The 24918-nt window shown below is 41.8% G+C and overlaps 1 protein-coding gene across 1 annotated transcript in view; it reads right to left on the reverse strand.

Moving 5' to 3' along the window:
• The window catches only part of CLMP (CXADR like membrane protein), a 41151-nt gene extending 17259 nt beyond the window's left edge, over positions 1 to 23892 (reverse strand). The window contains exon 1 of the mRNA XM_009281287.1: positions 23520 to 23892. Within this exon, the coding sequence (XP_009279562.1) occupies positions 23520 to 23547 (28 nt within the window). The 5' untranslated portion in view covers positions 23548 to 23892. The remainder of the gene's footprint in view (positions 1 to 23519) is intronic.
• Positions 23893 to 24918: the final 1026 nt, after the last annotated feature.

Here is a 24918-nt window from a genome sequence, read left to right on the forward strand (position 1 = left end):
GACCAGCTCCACCACTGTGACTCTGAATTTCCACCCTCCTTTTCAGTTTATCTAAGAGGTCTGACCAACTTAAAAGCATCACTGAACTTTTCCTGTGCTCTTATTCAGACTGAGGTCCCTACCACAACTTGACCAACTTACTTCCTCAACATCAAGAAGTGTTTCTGTCAACAGCCCTGACTTATCATAAAGCATGAGATGTTGAAGTAATAATGTAAAGTGTTGGAGAAAAGACTAGTCTTCGAGAACAAAAAATAGACTATACTACATTATTCTTATCTTGTGAACAACTATTTTGGATTTTGTTGTGATCAACATGTGCACGCATCATCTTGCAGAGCCACTTCTAAAACTGCTGTTGAGGACAACATATCTGTAGCACCTACCATAAACTTCTGATCTCCGAGTTTCATCAGAACTGCTTTAGAACCATGTAACAGTGGAGGTCAGAAGGGACCTCCAGAGATAACCTAGTCCAATGCCCTGCTCCAAGCAGACACTCCAGTCCTTTAATCAGCTTTATGGCCCTTAGCTGGACTCATTCCAGTATGTTTGTCTCATACTGGGGAGCCCAAAACTGGGCACAGTACTTCACGTATGATCTCAGAGTAAGTAGAGACAAAGGATCACCTCCCTTGACCTGCTACCCACACTCTTCCTAATTCAGCCCAGGATGCTGTTGGCCTTCTTCGCCACAAAGGCACATTGCTGGCTCGCATTCACCACGTTGTTCCGCAGAACCCCAGGTATTTTAGCTGCAAAGGAGAAAGGATATAAGCTACAGAATGTGAGTACTCCAGAGCTAGTGCAGAAATACAGGCATTCTATGGAAACAAGGATCTCACTGGGTCTATATGGTCTGACAAGAAGCAATGAAAGAAAAGTTTCTACTGAATAATTTGGGAGACTTGGCAGTGGGGAATTCTCAGGAAATTAATCTAAACTTCATGGTAGGAAAGCTCAAGCTAGAAGAGGACCTCAAGCCCTGAAGCAGAAGTAAGGTTTCCTGGACAAGCTGCAGCTTCTCTGCGCCTCACTTCTGTCCTTTTCAATTTATGTAAGAAAACCTGCATGCCTCGGGGATCCATATGTAAAGCTTACAGAGGGAACAACAAGATTATAGAGAAATCAGAGCCAGACTTCTCAGAGGTGCACAATGAGTGCATGAAGGACAATAGACAAGTTCTAAAAAGGGGAATTCCAGTCAGATATTAGGAAAAAATTTCACTATGAGAACAGAACCACTGGAAGACAGGGTCACAGATTGTGGAATCAGCATCCTTAGAGCTATTCAAAACTGGATTGGCTGAAATCCTGATCAGCCTGATATAAGCTGACCCTGCTTTGAGCCAGAGACCACCAGAAATCCCTTCCAATTTACACTATTCTATGACAAGCTCTAAGCCTTAGAGCAGGTCAAGGAGAGACCCATGAGACTCAAGTCCCACCCCCTAAGCCTTAGGCCTTTGTGCTTCACTACAACTTTTAGACTGCCCAGAAAAAAGCATACAATGCTCCTCTCCCACTGCCTTCACTACAGAGAAGTTCTTAAGTGCCACAGTTTGGTTTCAGCAGCCATGACACACAAACTGTGTACACAGCTGCTAGATCAGGGTGGTGGGCTCTTCGATGATTAAGTCCATTGTAATGTCTGGCAGCCATCTGTCAGCCACATTTACAGTAAACCCCAGCCCTCCTAACATGTGTGGTCTGTGGGGATAACTGAGCACATAATTTGATGAATTCAACCTTTTTTTTTTTACTGCTGACAGTATCTGTGAGGTCACAGCTGTCTCCAGTTTCACTCCAGTACCAGCTTTTTATTTTCCTCTCCACACAATGGAAAAAAGCTGTTGTAACTGATTAGATACATCACCTGGTATTGTTTCTTGATTGCCTGAACTTGCAAGTAAAGGCATAACATCAGGTTTTCCCCAATATATTTACTGGGGCAACACTGAAAATTTCAAAGTGCCAGAAAAATAACTAAATCATTAACTGGCCACAGAAAGTGGCACAAAAAGGGGCAAAGCAGATGTGCTAAGGTAAAACATTAATATTTGCACAGTAACTTTACATTATCCAGCAATGCTCTGATCAGGGGAACTGAAGCAAGAACTGGGGAGCTCAAACACTCCAGTTTGCTTCCTTTGTCTCCATACCCTATTGGTGATCCTGGAAATGCGTATAAACCCAGGTTTGCAGGGAGGCACCCTCTCTGCAAAAGCCACAAAATATGCTTTCCTGCAAGTTGAAATCAACTTTTTTTATTACTGCTATTCAGTGTTCCAATGGGTTAATTTTGTCTTCAAAAATTCCCAATGTTCTTGAGCCAGAATTGCCACAAAAACCAACCAAAAAATATTTGGCTAGTCTCTGCAGTACTCATGGGTTTTTGCTGGTTTGGCTTCTCTAGGAAAATCTATTTTCTTTAGTAAGAGTTGACACAGCTTCTCCCCCCTGCTTTAAGAAGGCATTTTCAGTCAGAAGGAAGACTAGATAAAAACACTGTCTGTCTAAACTGAGCACTCCGGTCTTTCTCTGCCTCCCCAAGCTGCTCTTCACCCTCATACCCTTCACTGAGGGCATGCACAGCTGCAGGTCTTCAGCACCTCTGCAAACCAGCCATCAAAAAAATCTCAACTGTAACTCATTTGTACTTTACCTTGCACATCCAGAAATTGTGGATACTCAAGCCTATCTATTAGTCCTCAGGGACTTGGATATCAAAGAGAAATAGAGAAGTGTAAAGAAAAGGAAATAGTATATTCAATAAAGTCTATCAGTTATTTACTTTTTTAAGCCTTATGGACTTCATCCAGTGGCAGACAATTAACTGGTTTCATGTTACATAAGCAAAAACATCCTTAACATTACCTTTCCCCACTGGTGCCCCCCAGTGTGACTTGTGCACATTGTACAGTTGGAAGGACAAGATCATGACTCTCCCATTGATCCTTCCATGTTAAGATCTCTGTGTTCTTTTCACAGCCCCATAATGAAGCTTCTAAGTATCATTGTTTTCAGTTTGCAAAGGAAAAAGCAGATATTGAAAGCTCCATTTGCCCACAGGTAACTAGGGACACCACAAGACTGACCAAGGTCACAAGGAATCAGTGGCAGAGTTGAGATTAAGATCTACAATTCACAAGGTCCATCCAAATCAAACTACACACTGGAAACCCCTCTTGACTGGCTGCTTGCAGAAGGCCGGAGTTTTCAGTGCCCCTAGCCACCAGGCCAAGCTTTAACTCTAGCTAAATTAACTTATGGCACAGTCTTTTTGCTTATAAAAGTTGTTACATTGACTCTCATGCAAGTTACAACTGAGTGCCAAGAAAAGGCCATGGAAAAAGGCTATATGCCCACTGTGCTGACTTTCACAAACACTGGTACCCTTATACAGACCACAGTGGGAAAGGGAAAAAAAAAAAAATCAGCTCATGTCAGCTCATTACTTCTATTTTCCAAATAGGACAGAAAGCGAGGCCAGCACAGAGCTCAAGCTGCAAGGAGATAGCTGGCTTCTTGCCCAATACATCAGTTCATTTTTCTGAGGCCCCTTCAAGCTTCACATTGCTAAAAAAGGAAGTTGGAAAATGTTATACTGGAAACAAGAAGTGCTGCATCTCTCCCTCTCACTCCCTGCCTGGAGGGAGCATCTCTAGGTAAGCTTCAGCCACCCAAAGGAAGATGAGCAGGCTGCTATGATTTCACCCGATTCTTGCTTCACAAAGGAAGCATGGGAATAGTGACCAGCCATCAGCCATTCCTAACACTCATCATATTCCTGGCTGCTGCTAAAGAACTTGGCTGTAAAATACAGGTGTCAGGTTATACCGCATCCCCTCCAGCTCTTTGAGAAACTCCAGATCCTGAAGAAAAAGACTGTCAGTTTCTTTTACACTTAGTGCTGGTGCCACATGAGCAGAACTGGCAACTGACAGTATTTTCCTTCTGAACCTTGCACAATTGTTAAAAAACCTAAATGTTTTCCCATTACTACTAAAAATGGCAACAAAAGCCCCCCTATTCACACTGTAGGAGCCAGGTTTTCTTGCAAGGCTTCTTCTGCCAGAACAATTCCATCAGCTCTGCTGCAAACATCCCAGCAGTCCCTTTCATCTTCAACCTTATGTTGCTGATTAGGAAACCAATGTCACCAGTACTGTGTTGATTTTGAGAATCTGACACTAGTTAACCAGATGGAGACTAGAACAGCCATTTTACCCCAAGCTACTAAGCAGTCAATTCCAAGAAAACCCCTTCTCCTTTCCAAACCAGCATCCCCTCCCTCCACAACACCTCCCTGCACAAGGTTTCAGGACCAGCGGGTAGGGAAGGCAGTTATGCAACTGCTGCAGGAACTGAGGGGGAGAATGAATGTCAAAACTTGCTAAAACATGAACCCGGGAGCCTTGTGGATTCAGTCTCTAACATCCATCAAACATGATTAATTTTAATGTCACAACATTTTAATGTCAATTACTTTTAATGTCACTGCTTCTTATTTACTAGTGCAACCACATTTTAGAGAGGATAAGAGAGTCCCCCAAAGAACTTTTAAGATCAGATAAATAAACAATCAAAAATAAATGTGACAAGCAGCAGCCTGATGCCTCCCTGCTATTGTAAGGCTCTTGATGTGGTGAATCTGACTATTTCAAAGGCTGAGGCAGTTGAGAAAGAACATCTGAGGCTTTCATGTTTAGGGCCAAATTACTACTTAGTAAAAATTTGCTTCTACTCCTGTTTTTCTGACTACATAATTTGGCTAATTGAAGATGTCTGTTAGACATGTGGCTTGATATTATTTACATTAGGCTAAGCCCTCAAACAAGGATATATTTTGTTTAGATGCTGCATAGAGTAGAGAATAACAGTCATGATTCTGGGTATCTTAATTTGCGTAGAAAAGAAGAGACAACAGGCAAGTTAAAACTGATGAGGAAACTCATAGAAGAGGACTTGAGACTTAATCTTTAGGTTATCAAGTGGCTGGGGGAAAACTGGACAGCTGAAGATTTTTTGCAAAGCAACAGGGTTGTTAACTCCTCACATAATTTCAAATGTGCCAAACTTAAAAACCTGTACTTTGATTCAAATTCCTCTAGTTTTATGTGCTCTTTGGCAGAGACTGAGAAGCAGCAGACAGATGGGAAAAGAAACAGCACAGAACATATACAAAAAGAGGGACAATGAAAGAACATACTCTATACCTACATATGCATAGTACTTGCCTGTTGCCTGCTACTTTGGAAAGCAATTAAAGCACCCTCTTCTTGATGCAACATTCAAATAGCTGCTGTATATCCAGAAAGTCAATTGTTTTTAAAGACTTGATTCAGGCTGAAAAAACCTTGCAGGTATAACAGGAAAAATTGATATGTGAACTTCTGTTTAAACCTTTTTTTTAAATAGTTGGAGAGATTGACAAAGCCTCAAACCCCATGGGGTTTCTCAAAACAAAAGAAGCCTTGTACATATCTTTAGAATAAATTATAGAGCATAAGTCAAGTCAGGCCTCTATTCTAATATGAAATTTAGATGGGTAAGAAAAAAGATATTTAAACAGACAAACTGAAGAAAACAAAGAAACAGCAGAGTCAGACACCTACATGGGGTGGTTTTTTTTTTTAGAGTCTAAGAACTGACTTGGTCCACTCATCATTGATATATACACTTATCTACCCACACTTGCACTTGCCACTTCACTTAATGGTAATGCACTATGCAGCTCTGTGGAACTACTGCAGTTTAACTTCAGAATGCATATTTTAAGCCCGTAACACTTCAATGGGATATTTTAAGCGCATAGTTCCATCAATGTTACCAAATTAAGTCTCAATCCATAATACAACTGTAAGAATGAAATGCAACATTTATTAGATTTTCAAAGCCAGAATAGATGAGTTTTGATCATCCAAGTTTTCAGTACAGCAGAGACCACAGAACATCACCACGATGTTTGCAGTTTGACAGCTTGCAGTTCTATTTAGCATCTCTTTCCAAGAAATAGCCCTACTTGCTTCACTGATAGACTGCTTCAGTAGCACATTAAACTCCCTGATAATTCCTTGAATCTTAGCTTTATCCTGCATTTGTCAAGGTTCAACTTCTAGCTACCAGCTCAAAGACCCTTGTATTGTAGATTACAGAGCCCTCCGAGAACAGTTATCTAATAAAGACAGCAGGGGCTGCCCTGATCTTGAGCTCCATCCAGGAAGGGGGAGGTTTAGTTGTCAGTTGATGTTAGGATCCAGGGCTCATTCAGAACTGAGGGTGGGATTTACACAGCTTGATGAGTTTAATTCTCTCCCTCTTTTCAGGGAATCAATCACAGCACCCTGCCTCTTGATCTGGGCAAAGTGTCTATCATGTCATCCTTGTGTCTGTGTATGCCTGGACACATTGGTGCTCAAAAAAAACATTTACTATAAAAGGTAAGCAGGTAAAACACAAGAGGTGCCAAGAGATACCAGACAGCACATTCTGACAAAGCTTTGTGTATATCTGACAGCAAGCATAGCCCAGAGTCATCTCCCAGTCTTAAACAGTTCACATTCCTTCCTTAAGCTAAACCCTGCCTGGCTGCATTGTTTCAACAAGCTGAAAAGCAGCCTTGTGCCAGGGGTTTACTGCAGGGACCTTTACACTGACCCAGACCAAGCAAGACTCTCCAGGCACAAGCTCCTAAACAAAGCACCACATTCCAATTATTTACACATTTCTTCTGTCCTGAACCAGCCAGAGAAAAGGAGCATGGCTGGGAGGCTGCAGGGAGATCTGGAAGGCCAGCTCTTCACAAAATCACCTGAGGCTACATGAAACTCCACAAAGCTAAAGCTCAAATTCCTCCACAGGTTCCCCAGCCTATTTTTGTTTCAACTTCTCTATCAATCAGAGAAGACAGGCTGGATCATTTCTCAATTACAGCCGACTCATTCACTGAAGTTCAGCAGTTCAGACCCATATACTCAGCCAGCATCCATGCCTTTTATTTATACTTAAATATTGGCCATGAAGCATGTTTTCCAATAAAATCTCAGTAAGCTCACACTGAAACACACCTTAGGCAAGTTTCCTCCATAGATTGGTTCCCTCTTTTCCATGGCAAGCTGGGTACATCATGTCAAGGACGGGTATATGCTAAATAGTATCCCAGGTTTTTTTTCCTCTGTGCACATAGTACTTCTGCCACACACTTAAAATCCATTGGAAGACAGACTGGCAGTCCCAGTGAGCTTGTAATAGAACAGTACACCTGCACTACCAGCAAAACCTGACACATTGTCCTTTCCCACAACCTGAGAACAGCAAAAGCAAGACTTGAGTGTGCAGTCCTTTAAACAGACTTCCACCTTTCCCTTCTGGAAAGCTCTAGTCCCACAGGGCAGAAACTACTATTTCTGAAACGGGCATCATTAGTGGCTATTCACCCTTGGTGAGAAGACATGATGGCAAGCACCTAGTGTTGCAATATTACAGACTGGCAAAGGCAGAAGACCCATTTTCCTCAGGAATGCACATTAAGAAGTGGAGCATCCAGCTACTAGAAAATAGATTCAAAGTGCTTAACTTCTAATCAGGAAGACATTAGATATTTAAAAGGCTCAATCACAAGTTACATTATATACTTGAAGTAATAAATCTAAATATGTAATTTTCCCTAACTGCCTAATATTCAGCAATAAGTTTCCCATATAAGCATGTGATTCCACATACTGCCAGTTACAGGTTTTCTTCCATCTCCACCTGACACTGGACCATTTTGGAGTGAAACAGTCATTTAGATAAACTGTCAGTCTCATCTGGTCCAGTAATTCCTAAGTCCTTATTCCCATGTTTGCTCTCAGGCAGGAGAGTCTGACTCTCTGGCTGAACCTATGTAAGAGAAGTGAAACACTTATTAGGGTTATTGTAGAGTTTCCAAGGCATCTGTCAGAGTTTGATGCAATTGTGACAGCTCACAGAACTGAATCAGGGGCTGAATAACTGTGGCAAACCTGTGGGCCACAGTAGAAGTAAGGCTAAATGAGTACATTAGCCATTTGCCGACTATAAATATCAGGAAAAATCTGGCCAGGGAAGAGTTGTTTTTACCCTGTTCCTGTATTCTTTCCCTCAGACCAGCTCCTAATAACTGGAAAAAAGATAGCCAGCTAAGTGGGCATCCTAACCCTTAATGTACCTCTTATTCTGTAACACATGCTTATTAGACACTGGCATTCTGTCCAGGACACAGTTTTAATGTGCGAATCTTGCACTGACAATTAACATGCCTATTTGCTCTTTGGTTGCCATATCCGGAGTGACAGGATATATACATCCCTCAGTTCCCTGTTTCAAGCCTGAGTTTACCCTCCCAGCCTCTGCCCTCCTGTGTTTCTTCAGCCCAGCAAGCTCAGCAAACGGAAAAGTTGCAACAGCTTCATAACACTGAAAACAGTTTATTATGTTTGCCTAATAGAGAAGAGGAAAGAAATCAAATGGCTCCATACTGTAGATAACAGCAGTTCATCAGCCCCAGACCACACAAGTGTCTGCATCTGGCCTTCATTAACATCTAGAAACAAAACCAAAGTATCCATCTGCCAGGCAACAGGTCTTATTTGACATTTATGCAGAATAAGCCAAATACGATGTGCCCACTTGCAGGGTCCTGATTGATCCTCAAGGATGATTTGGGATGATTATAGGTACCAGCATGATTGCAGCAGGCATAACAGGGTATCCTAAGATTTACAGTCTGGTTTGTGGTGAGGCCAGTTCCCTTGATCAGCCAGCTGCTTCTGGCATCCTTCAGGATAGAAACTGCTGTTTGGGGGGGACAGTGCAAGGGGAGAGGCATTGTCATGGTTTTGCTCAGAAATGTTTTATTCAGGCTGTTTATCCTCAAAAGAACATTCTCCTTTTAGATTAAATTATCTGGATTCTGTTTATTCTAAACACAGGAGACAGGACTCAGGCATTTCCTCTTTTAGGAAGTATGGCTGAGTATTTCCTACAAAATTTATAAAGAATTGAAGTAAGAACTTGTATGGCTCCTGAACATTTCAAACTCTTCTTCCCTAAACACTGAAAGAGCTGGCTCTGTCAGAGCACAGTCACATCCCAGCAGCATGAAATACAAATGCAAACAGACAGCAGCTATAAGCTCTTTGGAAAGGGCAGGCTGATAAAAACCATAGTCAAACTATTTACCAATACTCCACCATTGTTTTGTCTGAAGACCATAAACCACATTATATAGCAAGACATTTCCCTTTTTACAGATGGGGAAACCAAGGCTCCAAAAGGACTTGTAAAGCTACCTACTGGGATTACAGTTAAGATGAGACAAGTTAATGAACAGATCTGAACCTTACCAGTGAAAAGTTTTCCTTCCAATAGACTACAGAGTCACCACTGGAACTGGAAGCAAAAACAGATTCCTGCCTTCCCATCTCTTCTCCTTGCAGTTCTGACTCTCTTGCTATAAAGATACTATCAAGTTTTATATGCCATTTTCCATGCATTAGTCACGCTGTACTTCTTACAGGAAGTCTCTATCTCCACCTGAAGCACAAGGGAAGCATCCTGCTCAGCCTTCCAGGAGACCCGAAAGCCAGATGATGAACAGAGCTCCCCTGCCCATAAGGCCAACCTGTCTCAACATTCATAGCACAGCTCAGGACTGATGCAAGTCTAACATTCCAGTATCTTCAATCTCTCACAGCTGCCTAAGACATTTTCCCTGGCACCTACTCTGAATGTTCATATATTATGTACTACTTCCGGATCGGAGGGGGATGTAGAGAATATATGAACAGTGACTGCTATTTAAAATGTCTGCAGAAATAACATTTATCTGCTACATCGTCTTCCCTGTCTGCACAATATGAACATAACTGATGGTGGGTGTTTATAAAGCATGCATAATCATTACCTGCTCAATTACTGTTGTTATAATGCATGGTTGGCAGTAAGTGCTGCCCATTGTGAGGCTCCACCAGCTCCCTGTACTAAGAATTCTTCATGTTTTGTTTTTAATTCTGGATCATAATCAGGCCCTAATTTTACACATATTGGCTCAGGATATTTTTCCTTTCTTTTACATTGTCAGTCTGCTTGCCACATCCTTGCTGAAGGGGATTCCTCACTTTAAGTCCTTCTCTTGGTAGGGCAGGATGGCCTCCTTTGGTTGAGGATTATAGGCTCTGACAGTGCTGACACCAAAAAATAAAACCCCAGAATGATTTAAAGCAGTGAGCAGGGCTGTTCCCTCAAGATCAGGAATACACAGCCACACTACTGTCCTTTCCTCCTATAACTCAGACCCAGTCTAAACCCAGCTACTTATAGACCTTATCCAGAGAGAGCAAGTCACAGACCCTTTGACAGCCTCCAACCCCATCACACACTCTTCACTTACTGATAAGATTATCAATTTTTACTAACAAGGAGACCACACACTGTGTCCCCTCCATGAACTAAAGCATTTATGGCCTAGTGTCACAACAGAAATGATACTAACTGGCACTGGGACATTTAAGGCATAAGGGATGAAGACACTTGGATATACTCAATAATAAGCCAAGAATGTCAAACTTCCTAAATCCAGGGCAATTAGATCATACTGCCAGGCAGATCTATACTAAAAGGGTGCCAGAAGGTATCTTTTCAAGACAAGAGTATTGAGTGAGCTCAGTTCCGATACAGATGCTTTAGAAAAACAGAATTTATTTGCTTTAGTGGATTTTTTTCCTCCATTCTGCTTATACAAGATCATCATAAAAAATGAAGAGGCATTTAATTCAGCAGCAAAGATGGAAAAGCAGTGCCAATTCCTCCCTGAATAACCTCCTCCCTTGCAAGAACAGGAAATTAATTTCCCTTCCAAGGGCTAAAGATGTTCCTGTGCCAGACTCACTATATCAGGTGCTTTCAGTGGAGAGAAAGTTTCCACCCTACTGCTATGACACTGCCAGAATCTGGAGATTTACAGCAAACATCCCAGACCCCATCAAAGGCTTACGAAGCCCAAAACCACAAGAGAAGACATGCATATAGAGTTAAAAGAGCTTCAGCATACCCAAAGCATGTCTCATTGGAACAAAGGACGCCAGCAGCTATTGAAGTTGCTATTTTTCTGGGTAGGCTAGGTTTTCCACATACAAGGTTGCAGAAAAGGAAATACTGAGAGGACAACCCTGAGGACAGGGACTAAAAGGAAAGCTATAGCCAGAGGCAAAGCACACTGCACATATGGTTTTGCACCACATAGCATGGGAAAGGCTGAAACTCTGTAAGTAGGGAAGACAGGCAGGAGCAGTTCAGGAAGGGGCAAGGTTCTTACATGTCATATGCCACTGCAAAGTGATAAAAAGTATTTGCATTCGAAGGATTCTCCTCAGGGAAGGCAGCCTTTGTCAAAATAAAGGACATGCCTCTGCCCAGCACAGCCTCCATTAAGGGATAGTTTTAAAGTACATGGAAAGTGCCCAGTATAGCTGTTTCAGCAGTAGTAAATAACTTACAGCAAACAATTGGGTTTTTTTTCTGTTCACTTAACATATTTCTGAGCTGGGGTAGGATGTGTCATACACCAGTATTATATTCTATAAAACTAAGCATGTGTGAATTATCAGTTCATTCGTTTCTGGAAACAAAGAATGGAACAGGGAACAGTCCACATCTTCAGTAGCCCTCAGAGAGCCACTAATAAGGGAGAAACAAATGACAAAATGCCAATATTGTCTAACTGGCTAGTTAAAATAATCCTTCTACATGCATGAATAATCAACTCTCCCCATCTTTTTGCTTAAAGACATTTCTAAGGAGAAGGTGAGGGGCAAATAAGGAGAGAATGAATCTAAGCAACATTTTCATTCCCTTAGAAAAACTAGTATACAAGTTGTTCTGGGAGCTGAGAAAACCAATGTAAGAACATACCTGAAGAACAGTATTTATGATTTCCTAGATTTAAATGTCTCTTTCTACAAGAGAGGACTCATTAAAGTAACTACGAAGATATTTTTGAAAATGCCCAGGTACCATGCTTTCACAGAAAGGTTTCTAAAGGATCTGTGTTCAAGGCCTAACAGATAAAACCCTAAATTACTCCTGAGCACTCAATAGAAATGTGTGGTGCACAGCACCCAGGTGTAGCACAAGTCTGCTCCATGCTACAGTAAATCTTTTGCTACTCAAGCCAGCATTAAATAAAAAGGAGAAGCACAAGGAGCTCAGGCAAAGATAGAGAGGAAAGACATTATAAGAAATGAAACCAGAAATATTCAAGTTCTTCAGAAGATGTATAATCTTGGTGACAAACCGATGGGAGATTTTTACCACCTGAGGCCTTCAAATGAAGCCTGGCTGCCTCTCTGGAAAAGAGATTTTACCAAGTGATTAAAATGAATGCAAGGATAACAATGATGAAATCCTCTAATATACTCTAGCAATCTTCAACGCTGCCCTCAATTTCCTTCTAACTTTACCTTTGAAGAGGGGCAGAGTTCTTTCTGCAAGACTGCTTGAAAATCCCTGTCACTGTGTGTATATCAGGATATCTCAAAGCTTTCTCAGATATGCCTGTAGGATAGGTTTCTGTTACATTTTCTTCTGTGGCTTTGATGTGCTAAAATCCAGAGATGCCAAGAAGCCCAATAATCCTAACTGCACACTACAGGGCTGCTCAGTAGTTAGGACCATTAGCAAAGTATAATAAACTTGCTGGCAGATACTGCTTTGTGATCTGGCCAGAACAAGCCCAATTTACATAAGCCCACAATAAGTGAAAACCCTCAGCATCCCAGTCTAAATGATTGTTTAGATGTCTGAATATCACCTTAGGTTCCCAACTTTTCTGCCTTCCCACTGCATGAATTTATGCTCTAGAATTACATGAATAGATGCTAACCCTGGTGCCTGGCTTGTTTAGACAGAAAGCAGGAAGAAAACTAGGTTTAACACATTCTGGATTGCTATGCAAGCTTTCAAGTCTGCAGTGTTGTAGGGAACAGTGCAAACAGGCAAAGAAACAGTCCCTGCCTCTGAGCACTTAGAACCCAGAAAACATCATCCTAAATACTTCTGTCTGGTGCAATAAGGCCCAGTTTGTTCCACCCACATTCTGGTTTTGGCTTTCCTCCTCTTGTGGTGCTTTCGCAGAAGAGGATATGGAGCAGGGAAAGATGCTTGCTGACAACTTGAAAAAGAAACACTGCAGCCTCCACTGCATTCAATACCTTACTAATGGGTATGTATTCATTGCTATCCCACAATGGAAGCAACATGCCCAGGGCATTACTAAATAGGAAAAAGATGCAAGCTCAAGTAATTAGAAGAAAAAGTATTGTGCAATGCAGGATCATTAGCTCCAGAGCAGAGCTCAGAGTTTTGAACTTTTCTTGTACCAGGTCATATTGGGTCTGAATTAACTAACAGCTGCAGAATTGTCCCTTCTCTTTACTCCAGGGGTAGCCTTGAGCTAAATGGAAGGAGCTCTGACAAAGCCAGATAAGCTGGGATCCATTTGCCACACTGAGTGGCACTGATGGGAAGACTCCTGAACTGCAACATTATCTTCACCCATTAAACTAGTGCCTGACATGTCTTAACAGACTATCACTTCGGACTTTTGCAGCTCCATTTCTACAGTGATTTCAAAGCACTTTACAGCTCATGAGGGAAAGGTTGCTACATTTGTGAGTGCTCTTACACTTACTCTGCAGAACAGCAGCTGAGGCACAAAGCAGTTGAAACCAAATGCACCCCCAAAACTTTGAATGCTTAAAGGACACCTGACAGCACATAGTTGGTGTGACCAAGCTCGTGTGTCCCTGGACCTGCATCTTCAGAAGTACTAACCCTTTATAACACTTGAAATGGTGACACTCAAACCCAACAGGCACTTAAAAATAGAGCCTGAATTACTAAATCACTGAGTCACTGGCCAAACCAAGAACGGAATCTAGACATCCTGAATGCTGCTTTGAGCAGAAAGCACTCACAGTTGCTTAAAATTCCCCTTTGGAAAAGAAATTAAAAAAAATCACAGCATTTGTCAACACAAAAGCTATGCTTTGTCTGGTTGAAGTTCCCTTTGTCTCCAAGCAAGAGCTTGAAACAATGGAAACGAAGAGGGGATTTGCCCACAGCATAGACCACATTAGAACAAGACAAAGCTGTACTGTGAAAACATCCATCCAGATTGGATGGATTCAGTAAAACAGTTCCTTATGTCAAATGCTGAGACTCCTAGAGCATTAGCACCAAGCTCTCTGCAAGTGCCACCTCAGTCACATTCTGTGATAGGTGCCTGCACTATGGCAGTAATAAGTAACCACCAGAACCTCATTCAGCCAGATCACCAATACATATCATTCCCACTTTAAAAGTAGAGGGTCATGGATCCTCAGTCACCACACGAAGCTAAGCATTCATTTGATGCTGCTTTCAAGATCTGCTCAGGTCCGGTATGCAACTCCCATTGTAAACTGGCTCAGGTTCCTTAATAATCTGGCTCCTAATGTCGGACCAGGTCTGCTGCTCATCATCTATTAGTCCAATGTAAAACAGTCTCCCCAGTGTTTGCAGAGCCCTGATCATAGCTCAGGCCTTTAAAAACTACTATAAAGCAAATAAAGCAACCAGTTGCTAATAACCCCTACACTCAGCAGGCCCAACTTCACTCACAGCCTAGTGCAGTATGACTAAGGTAATGAAAGGCTTCACTAAGTGTGATTGAAAGCTGTGACACCATTTTAAGACTGTTTTTACACTTCAGCAGTCTAAAGTAACACTACCAGAGACATTTGAAAATTAGGTAGTGCTCCAGCTTCCATCGGCAATCATGTGTTGCTTAATTTTTTTGAAGGACAATAACTCATAGGCTCACTGCTGGATAAAACACACTGCACCAAATTCTTCACTTCATGTTCCTAGAAGTCAGTCAAGTTCCCTCAGCAGACTCTTATTTCCCATTTTGAGCACACTAAGCTGTTTGTTTTCCATGCACAGTACTTTTGCATGCTCACATCTTACAAGACCCACAGAGCATTTAGCAGACATTCACTGAAGCTGCATGTTGCTGCACTGAAATGAGTCCTAGTGCCAGTTAATGCCTGGGGAAAATGAAGCAATTGCCTTAATATTACTCAATAAGGCAGGATCCACAGCAGGATTCCCAGCACCCCGCCAGACGCTGGCCTCAAGTCTCACTTCAGCAGATTTGCTCTGGAATTACCCTACCACAGCAAAGTTCCAAATTGGCTCTGTACCTTTTTTCTGCAGAGGTTTGATAAATGGACCTTTGTTCAGAAAAAAGCCCTGATGTTGGAGAACATGGCTCCTTTTTCCTCTTGTCCCTGGAATTGTGATTGGAAATAATTGGAAGTGTCACTGGAAGTAATCAGAAGTGACAGTCCCTGGGCTATAAGGCTTTTGCTTCAAGTCTAACGATCCCCCCCGCAAAACAAAACCTAAATTTAAACAATGAAGTCATAAAGTGATTTGCCTTCAAGGTTGAAAACCCTGCAATATTTTTTTTTTAAACAAAAATTATTCCTGACTGTTTTAGTTCAATATTCAAGGCTTGCTGTGTTTATGAAAGACTTCCCCCCTGCACACACAAAAACACCCCACCATTTCCTGGCACTCTGCAGCTCTACCCTACAGATAAAGGTTCATATCTATATTAAACATTTCTATGGCCTTTAAAATTTTATCAAGCCTTTAAGAAAAAAAATAGCCTAAGCAGTCTGAGATATGAGATTCAGCCAGCATGTATCTCAAATATTCCAAATACTGGAAAGCCACCTAAATTCCAATGTTTTTGCTGAGGCACAAAGAGGGGAAGGGAATGGAGCCACTCTTTCACATTCCACTTCTGGAAAGGCCTCTTACCAGCCCAGTTTGTACTAAAGGCCATCGAGGCACATAGGGAAAGACAGTCTCTGCTCAAAAGAACTTACAGCCTAAATAGTTAACAAGTAAAAGGCACAAGACAGTGGAAAGAGCTAGAGGGACCAACATGACTTGCCAAGATCTAGAACAGAGCAGGGAACTGCATCCAGATTCCCAGCCCATGCATTGACCACTCCCTAATGCTTTCCTGAGCTGTTGCTTTTTGGTTTACCTCCAGATACTCCAGCAAAGCATACCATTTCCCTCTGCAAAACAGCCTTTGAAAGGCATTTCCACTGACAGAGTACAATATTGTTAGAGTTACTATACGACCGCTGCAAGTTAAAAGATTATAAGGAGCAGTTCAATTTTGAATGAATGCTGGTGTACATACTTTAAAACAGACATACAAATATTCCCCTTTATCAAAAGCAACAGGGAAGGACAGGGGACTCCCACCTACCACTTAGTGTAGCTGGCTTCCAGGTTCTGCTCTGCCAAGCAGCTCAGCACAATGGACACCTTAACTACAAGTGATTACTCCACAGGTATATGCTGTCTCAAAAGATTAGATTTTCCTCTTTCATACACAGAACAAAGTAATTCAGAGACTAAACAGACACAGTGCAGAATTTCCTTTCTGTGAGGGTTCTTCTGGTAACACAGCAGTCATTCACACCATGAGTGGAGTTTCTCAGCACATTGGTACTAAAAAGCCATTAATACTTTATCAAGTACATTATTACAAAGCAAGGGTAAGTCAAACCTTCCTATTGCTTAGAAGTCATCCCTCCAGATTGCAGCTCAAAGATGGCAGCTTGATAAATTGTAGCTGATGGATTCAGCTGCTTGTCAATGATCTGCCCATGACCACTTCTACCCATGTTTGAGGACATATTAAAAGGAAAATGGCTTTAAGTCAGAGCTGCAAGGGTTCTAGATATGTGACATAACTGCTACCTTACCACATAACTGTTAACTTAGCTTCCTCCTCTGTTAGATGGGCTTTATATACTTGTCTACCCAATATGGCCCTGCTGGACTCAATGAGTTACCCAAAGCTTTATACAAGTGCGACCCTTCTCACAAAGCATGCTACAAAAGTAGCAGCAGTGCAGTATTATGGCAGACTAAATGCAGCCAAGTCATGGTCATCAGTTGCCTCTAACTGTGCACGCTCCATTTCAAAAGACTGTTTCCAGGAGAGCAGCCTCTCTTCTGCCAATGCATATTATAAGCACAACAAAATTTTCACTGACCTTTTCCTACTGAAGGCAATTAAACTGCAGGCACTAAGCTGAACTTCAACTTTTCTACCTCATCAGTCGAGAACAAGTCATATACACTAAGGCTTCATACTAATTTTCCAGCCACAAAAATGGATGTCAGCTACACAGGAGAAGAGACAGGCTGAAAAGATACTGTAATGTATATTGATTCTTGTAGGACAGCAATTCCAACATCACGAATCTGGGTCCGGCCCATTAAGAGAAATGCTGAGTTACAGCATTTGCCTTTTTAAACTGCCAAGTGCTTTCCTAGAGAAAATGAAGGAGCAGTTGAGGAAAGGACTTGTTTCATGATCTTCTATCACATTCACCACCTTCAATGCATCTTACAATTGCTCAGTCCTCTTTGCAACTTGTTTAACTTGTTGCAAAGAAAAGACAGTGCTACCTAATGAGTCACATGAAGAAACCAAAGTACCAAAAAAGCAGCTTGAGAAAAGCGTAGCAACAGTGCTTTGTGAGGCAGGGCAGTACCCATCCTCCTCACATCGCCCAGTTGCTTTTTCTAGTACTTCAACAGTGAGCTTCTGGGAAAAAGGACCAGCTTTATTCTGGGTTGCTAACCCACTGCTAGAGCTCCCAGTCACTATTGCATACACCTTCTCTGTATTCTGCCCAGGGAAAAACATGTTTTAGGCAAGGTTTGAACCCCTGGCTGGCAGAGGCAGGCTGTTATTCCACTCAGCAATACTGAAGAAGCAGATTGAAGGGAGAAGAGAGTCTGAGATGAACAAGATAGAAATTCACCCTCCTCACTTCTGTCGACTTGACTTTCCATCACTTCACACATTTTCCATTGTTGTGCTTCCTGCACAGCCATTTCTGCATCCTCTGCTATCCTGTCATTTGAGTATCTATTCGCAGATCTCAGTGACCTGACTTCACCCTTGGCTTTTTGCTGGGCTGCTTCTGTAAACTAGCCATTTCTAAAAACAGACGAAGACACAGCTTTGGGGGGTGGCGGTGGGGGAAGATATCCATTCATCTTTTAGGCAGAGCACTGCCAAGTTCCCACTGCACCCAAAGTAGCCTCTTTTGTAACACATTCGTGCATGGAAGATATGCACAATACTGTGTGCATGAGCCAAGCTTTCTCTGCAAGTGTATAAAATACATTACAGATACACAAGCAATGATTAGTGCCTTGGCTAACACAGGGAACTGATTTAGCTAAAAATCTAAGGTATAGCTTGACTAAGGCTGCGGGGACTACTTCTGAAGACAAAAGGCACAGAAAACAGCCTGCAGCACCCCACTTCATTGGTACTAGACACACACTTGCAGTGATTTAGTACAGTGTAGCAAGCACACTTACACACAAGATTTTTCAAATACACACAAGGCTTTGTCAGAGTGACTGTTTACATTTCTTTTCAGGAAGTTCCTGAAAACTCAAACAAATCCCAGATTGCAAACCTGCTAAGTTCCCTTTAAAGCCCTGTATTTGCCTTGAGGAAAACAGGGGCATTTGTTGTGATCCTGAGGATAAACATCAGGATATTTCCCAGCCAGTTGTGCAATGACATTTCTGGGAAGCTTGTGCTGCTCTTACACAGTGCCCTTCTGAAGTGGGCCAGAGTACCCCACAGAAACAGACCATTAATTCTACATGGAGGAGACAAGGTCCAGGGTGGGTACAGAGGCAAAAACACCAGTAGTTTTCCATAGGAAATTCAGAAAAGTTGAATGTGTCATCGTCGTCCCCCCCCACTCTATTTCCCATAAAAATGAATTCATCTTCAGAATTTCAACTCAACTTTGGCATACTGCTTTTCCTCACTCTGGAAGGTTACCTTTTTTCTCCTTTTCTTCCTCATAGTAAAATGGAAAAAACAAGGATAAAAATAACCCCCCAAATAAACATTTTTTTTTTTAGATGCTAATAATCCAAACTATTTCATATAAAACAAAGCACTAGTAGAGAAAAATAGGCCATTTCTCAAAGTGCCTTGACAGAAAATATTTGATGCAAACCATCCCTGACTTTAGAAGAATTTCAGTGTCTCACAAGCAGTGTTAACCCTGATATCCTTCCAGATAGGAAGTCAATTATGTCTAGCACCTTTGAATTCCCCCCAGAGTGCCAAATGGATACACTGCTTTTCTTCACTTCCTTTCCTTAGGTATTCCTAGAATAGGGTTCTATTAAAGAGCTCTTTGCCCTGTTCTAAAACTAAATTCACACTACTGTAAACAGGCTGAATCCTGCATACAGATGTCTTGTTGACTGCTTTTGGAGTTTTCATGACATAAATGAGTTGTCAATTATCAATTATACAAAGCTGTCCTTGGGATAATAGTCTTGAGCTAAATACACCAAGAAGTTACCTGCACTCCTTCGGAATCCGATGACACAAAGAGAAGGTGAAATCCACACAGCAAAATCACAAAAAAATCCCTTTTCACAGCTACAGATTTTTCTTTTTGTACTCCACTCCCGAGCCAAGGCTTTGTTTTTAAGTGCTGTAAAAACATGGGGCAAAATCCTTGTCTCATCAAGCTTCTAAATACACCATGAAACAAACGGGCAAAGGCAACAGAGAAGGAACCATGAGAAAACTAGGAAATAGCAAGTGTATTATATACTGTTAGATATCACTGAGAAATTTGGGAAATACCTGGAAAATCAGCAGAAATATAAGATCAGTCAGCTTAGTTTTCAGGTTGCTTAAAACAGTCTCCCTTGCTTTTTACTAGTTCCAGGCAGAAGCAGTCCATTAAAACATAAAACTTCCAGTAACCTCATGGGGAGCAAGAGTGCTTTTTTTTAAAACATTGCAGTGGTTCTTGGCTTTGCTGGAGTGTAGCATTGCAAGGGTTTCAGGAGAAGGACCTCAAGGAGATGCGATAGGGCACACTGCAGGTTGCCAGTGCTCTTAAAGCAGGAGAGAAAGCCAGAGTCAGTATACTAGAGCACAGCCCCAGGCTGACCTACCACTGCTGAATGCTGCAGAGCTGCTTCCATATCACAGATTTTTCAAGCTAGAAGTCTGGTGAATACCTAGGCAAACACATGCTGTCAGACCCAATTGCTCATGCCAACAGGCACTGGAAGGATCTGCACCATAACCTTTTTCCCAGTGCAGTGAGACAATCAAAAGTCTTGGTGTTCAATGCAGCAGCTGTATACCCCTGGGACAGAGCTGTAAGAGAGTCACTGACCTCAGAGCTTAAAGGGCAGAGCTCAGCTACATCAGTACAAAAGGTACTTTTGCTATTACAGCTGCACCCACTCTAGCAACATCACCCCTGTATAACATAGATTCCAACACACTGAACACATCTTTGTCACTCATAAGCCAGACTAAATATGCATTGTGGTAAGCAGCCCCTAACACTAATGCAAAGGTTCATTGCCAATAGCAGGACACCAGAAAGCTGGATGACTGATTTGGCTTGGCACATCTACTGCTTTGGATCTTGAACCCATTGGTTCTTCTGAAGGGCAGAGCACATACACTAGCCAACAAGTGAAGAAAAACCATGTAATACCAGCATCAAAGCCAGGCATACAAGCATTACCCATGTGAACATATTTGATTACAAGGAAGTTAGCTTTTTACTTTAATGGAAGGCTCATTAAAAATACTCAAAATTGACTTGGAGGGAGTGAAAGAAGGCAAAGGAGACTTCCAGCACCTGAAAAATTAAGCCAATTCAGCAAAATATTTAAATCAGAGCATTTGCTAGTTTTTTTACTGGCTGAGAAACACAACATTGTATTATGAAGTTTTTACACTCAGAAGTGGAGAATCACAGATATTTCCCTTGGAAATTTCCATTTTTATTTTTAAGAGTGCAGTGTATTACACAAGGAGTTTGAAACAATTTTGACCAGCTGTGGACTGAGATGGCAATCAGATGTTCCAAACACTTACATGTAGGCACACACATTAGCATGCATCACCTTCCACTCCTCACTCCTTCCTGCTTCATTTACCTAGCCATTATTAGGGAAGTAAGCATGATCACACCCTTGCCCACACTTAGGAAAGTCTTGCATCTTGTCTTGTTTTAAGTCTCCTTAAAACTAATTGGCTCCTGTTTCCTGTCTCCTCACACAGCTGTTCACTTGCCTCAGAGAGGTAAACAGCATAAAAGACAAGGACTGTATATATTAGTCATGATATTAGCATGTTTAATAATGAAAACCCAAAACCAGGCAACCTTCATTTCAAGTTTGCTTGGCTTCTCTAAACTCTTTTTTCCACACTAGTCTTTCACTTTATCAGCAAGAAAGCTAAGCTATCATTGGCATTTCTATACCTTTTCACTGCAGAAAATTAGACTTTCTCTAGCTAGCAAATGAGACCTCCCCAGCCTTCTTGTTTTCAGGACGATCTATGAACAGGGAACTACAATACTTACTTTTCCCTGGAACACACTTCTAATATTGGTGAATGAAGCTGGATGCAGAGCAGAAAGACTAAGTTACCTGTTGACAAGACAGGTAAAGCACAGGCAAGACAAAGGGCAGTTCAATGACTAATGTAGTACCAGGAAACAAAACATTCCAGGTTTTGCTGTGAGCTTTGGGAAGCCACTCACCCTCCCCTCACCAGTGCTTGGACTACTCCCACAGAGGGGCTGAGAAACTCAACTCATGGGTGAGGGCATAAGTTGTTGAGGGCAGGGACTGTCTTTTGTGTTTATGTGTTACTAGCATAGTGGAGATGCCTAGATGCTAAAAGACATAAGAATAACGATGATAAAGCCTATTGCATTTTATAGATAAAAGCAGCACTAGTCATGCAAAGGTAAATTGTCATTACATTACAGCCAAGAGCACCCTTTCTCTGGCATATTCCTTTTACTCCAAGCCTTCAACATACAGGAATATTCAGCAGCTGAATAGGGTTGGTGGATTGAAGACTGTAGTTCCCATTTGTCTCCATCAGTGAGGTAAGCAACCTACCTAATTTCCCAATTTTGTCTCCTAATTTCCACAGAGCAGCTTTCCTGGCCATTTCTGCAAGGCTAACCCAGCCCAGGCACCTCTGGCAGAAGCCTAGCTGTTCATCCTAACCTTGCTGCCTCATCTCCTGAAGCCTTCTTTAAACACTATCTCCACCATACTGAGACACAAATGGCCAAGGCAGATGTGCACAGGGGACAAACTGCTGCCTGCACTCCCCTGCAGATTCTACCACCTTTGCTAACAGCAATTGCTAGAGCAAAAACCTTTTCTACAATTTATTCAGCAACTCTACAAGTGTAGACAAGTGCCTGTCTTTCAGATATCTAACAAATCTGGCTAGTCCATGTTCCACACCTGTGAGACTTAAGGAACAGGGTTGTCCCCTGCAACATTTCTTTATAGCTGTCCAAAAACCTCGATTCTACCTGTACCCAGCCACATCAGTCCACCACCCTGTGGGGCTCAACTCTTGCCAGGGAATCAAAAACCAAGTCACTTTCACACCTGTACCCAGATTCCCAGAGGACAGGAGGACCCAGGAATCACAGCCTTTGCCCAACCATAACAGATTTCAGAGCTGTCTGCCTGTCAGCACGATCTGGTGAGCAAAATGGAGACAGAAGCTCACTCATCACATTACGGTGCCTCTGGAGATGCAGAAACCCAGGCTGCTTCTGAGTCAGTCTTGTAGGCAAGCCCCCTCAAAGACCTTAGGGCTGCAAACTCTTTTCTCCATAGGCTATGGCTTTAACAAACAGCTCTCTTCAGCCCTTCTGCCTTCACTCTCCACTTCCTTTAACATCTCCTTTCCCACTCTCCACTCCTCTCCTATTCAACAGTCAACCTCTACCCCTTCTTTCAGCAGTCCTCTTTCTTCCTGTTTCTTGCCTTCCCCCTTTATCTCCCTTCTCCCATCCTTTTCCCCCCCCAACTCCTCCCTCTTGCACTTCAACACATCTGTTTCTAATCTTAGGCATCAATTGGAAACAATAATGCCTCTTTATTTTAAAATCTGAATGTTAAATGCCCAAGCAAATCAAAACAGAGTTAAACAAATTTGACACTATGCCCGAAACAAAGACATTTTGTTCACCTTGTTTTGCCAGAGGTTCAAGCCCCTCAGTAGTTCAGTGCTTAAAAGCACTGCCCTCTTTAAACAAGAAACATACATTCCAAAAGGAGTCTGTTTAACCAGCACTTCTAAAAAATTAATCCAGATATTAAAATATCTCTGGCTATCAATCTGCTAATAAAGCAACAAGAAAAGCATCAGAACCCAAACGACACTGAAATTGGAGTTTTCCATAAAAGTTTCTTTACAAATCCCTTTCACTAGCTCATCAGAAATGAATTTCAGTCGTGCAGAGAGGGTGCATGAAGTTTGATTAAAAACGCTAAACAAAACCAAAAAGCCAACCTACCTAAAAAGAGAATTGAAAGTGCAGACATTCCGTCTCCAAGCAAGAGAGACTTTTCCTCCCTTTTTCTTCCTTTCTCCCAGGAACAGCAGGCAGACCTGCACAGGATTCAAAGGAACGCCTCTGGAATGCACTGAGTGTAATTGCATCCATGTGCCAGAAAAATAACCAACTTTACTCTTTCTTCCCTTCTGCTATTCATCTCCTTGTCCATATTCCATCCAGATTCAGTGAGAGCTTTTAGATCTCTGCAGCTGGTAATTCAGGCCCTTAAGTTTCTGGAAAAGAAGAGACAGAGGCAGTGCAGCAAGGAGTTCACATCTACGGCAGCATAGAACAATTTTGCTTGACTGAAAAGAAAAGGAGAGAAGCAGTGCTCAATGTTCACCACATGGCTGCCTCCCAGAAGAGCCCCTCCCTACCATCAGCTGGGATTAATAGTGAAGACTAGTCATGTGGGTGAGGTAGAGCTAATTTCTAGCAATAATATATATATTTACCTTTGGAGGCGAAACAAGAGGATTTCTCTAGTGTCAAAACAGTTAAGTTTGGAGGCAGTAAAAATCCAGCATGGAAAAAAAATCAGATTCATCACTCAAGGGCTAGAGAGACACTCTCAGAAAAAAGCACACACGCTCTTCAGAATGATAAACACACTCACACATAAACATTATCTTTATTCTCTTTTGTAGCTAATAAATTGCAGAATTAGAGCTTTTAGTCTTCCAGTAAGACTTTCTCCATTTGCTTCATTTTTTTTTCCGTTTCTAGGAGCAAAAAAAATTCCTAAAAATTGATTTAATTATGCATTTTATCTGTGCTTCACTGACAAGAGAAAAAGCCAAATCAAGCAGACGCTGGTTGTCTACATTTAGTGACTGCTGTGGGATGCAACTTAACTCACTTCTAAAGGTCATTTTAAGCCAGCCCAAGACACCTTTACAGCTCATCTTCAGTTTCACCCTAGTGCAGTTAGCAGGTTTTAAAAACTAGCTCAGATACTCCATTCCATTTCTGCCATCACAGTAGTGAAGACAAACCCCTCAATTTCTGTAAGAAGGATCAAATGTGGTAGGGAGTAGAGTTCACAGAAGATGACTTTGACCATCTGAGCTGAACCACCCAGAACAGAACTTTTTTTATTCTTTACTAAAAAAAGGTATAAATCTTGCTGCTCACAGCAAGGCCATGGAAACAGCGATGTTTTACATGTGTGCATAGACACAGCTGTTCTGATCTATTGCACTTTACACATATACAGGTCATGCTTGCAACTTTACATCCATATGCCCTAGGATGCATCTGCTTTTCAGAAAAGCAAAGTACTTTCAGCTAGCCTACTTGGGTATCAACAGAAGAGTAACACTGGCTACCTGAAACTCTACAGTGGCTGTAGAACCAT

Source organism: Aptenodytes forsteri, unplaced genomic scaffold, assembly GCF_000699145.1.
Source record: "Aptenodytes forsteri isolate BGI_AS27 unplaced genomic scaffold, ASM69914v1 Scaffold324, whole genome shotgun sequence".
Lineage (NCBI taxonomy): Eukaryota > Metazoa > Chordata > Aves > Sphenisciformes > Spheniscidae > Aptenodytes > Aptenodytes forsteri.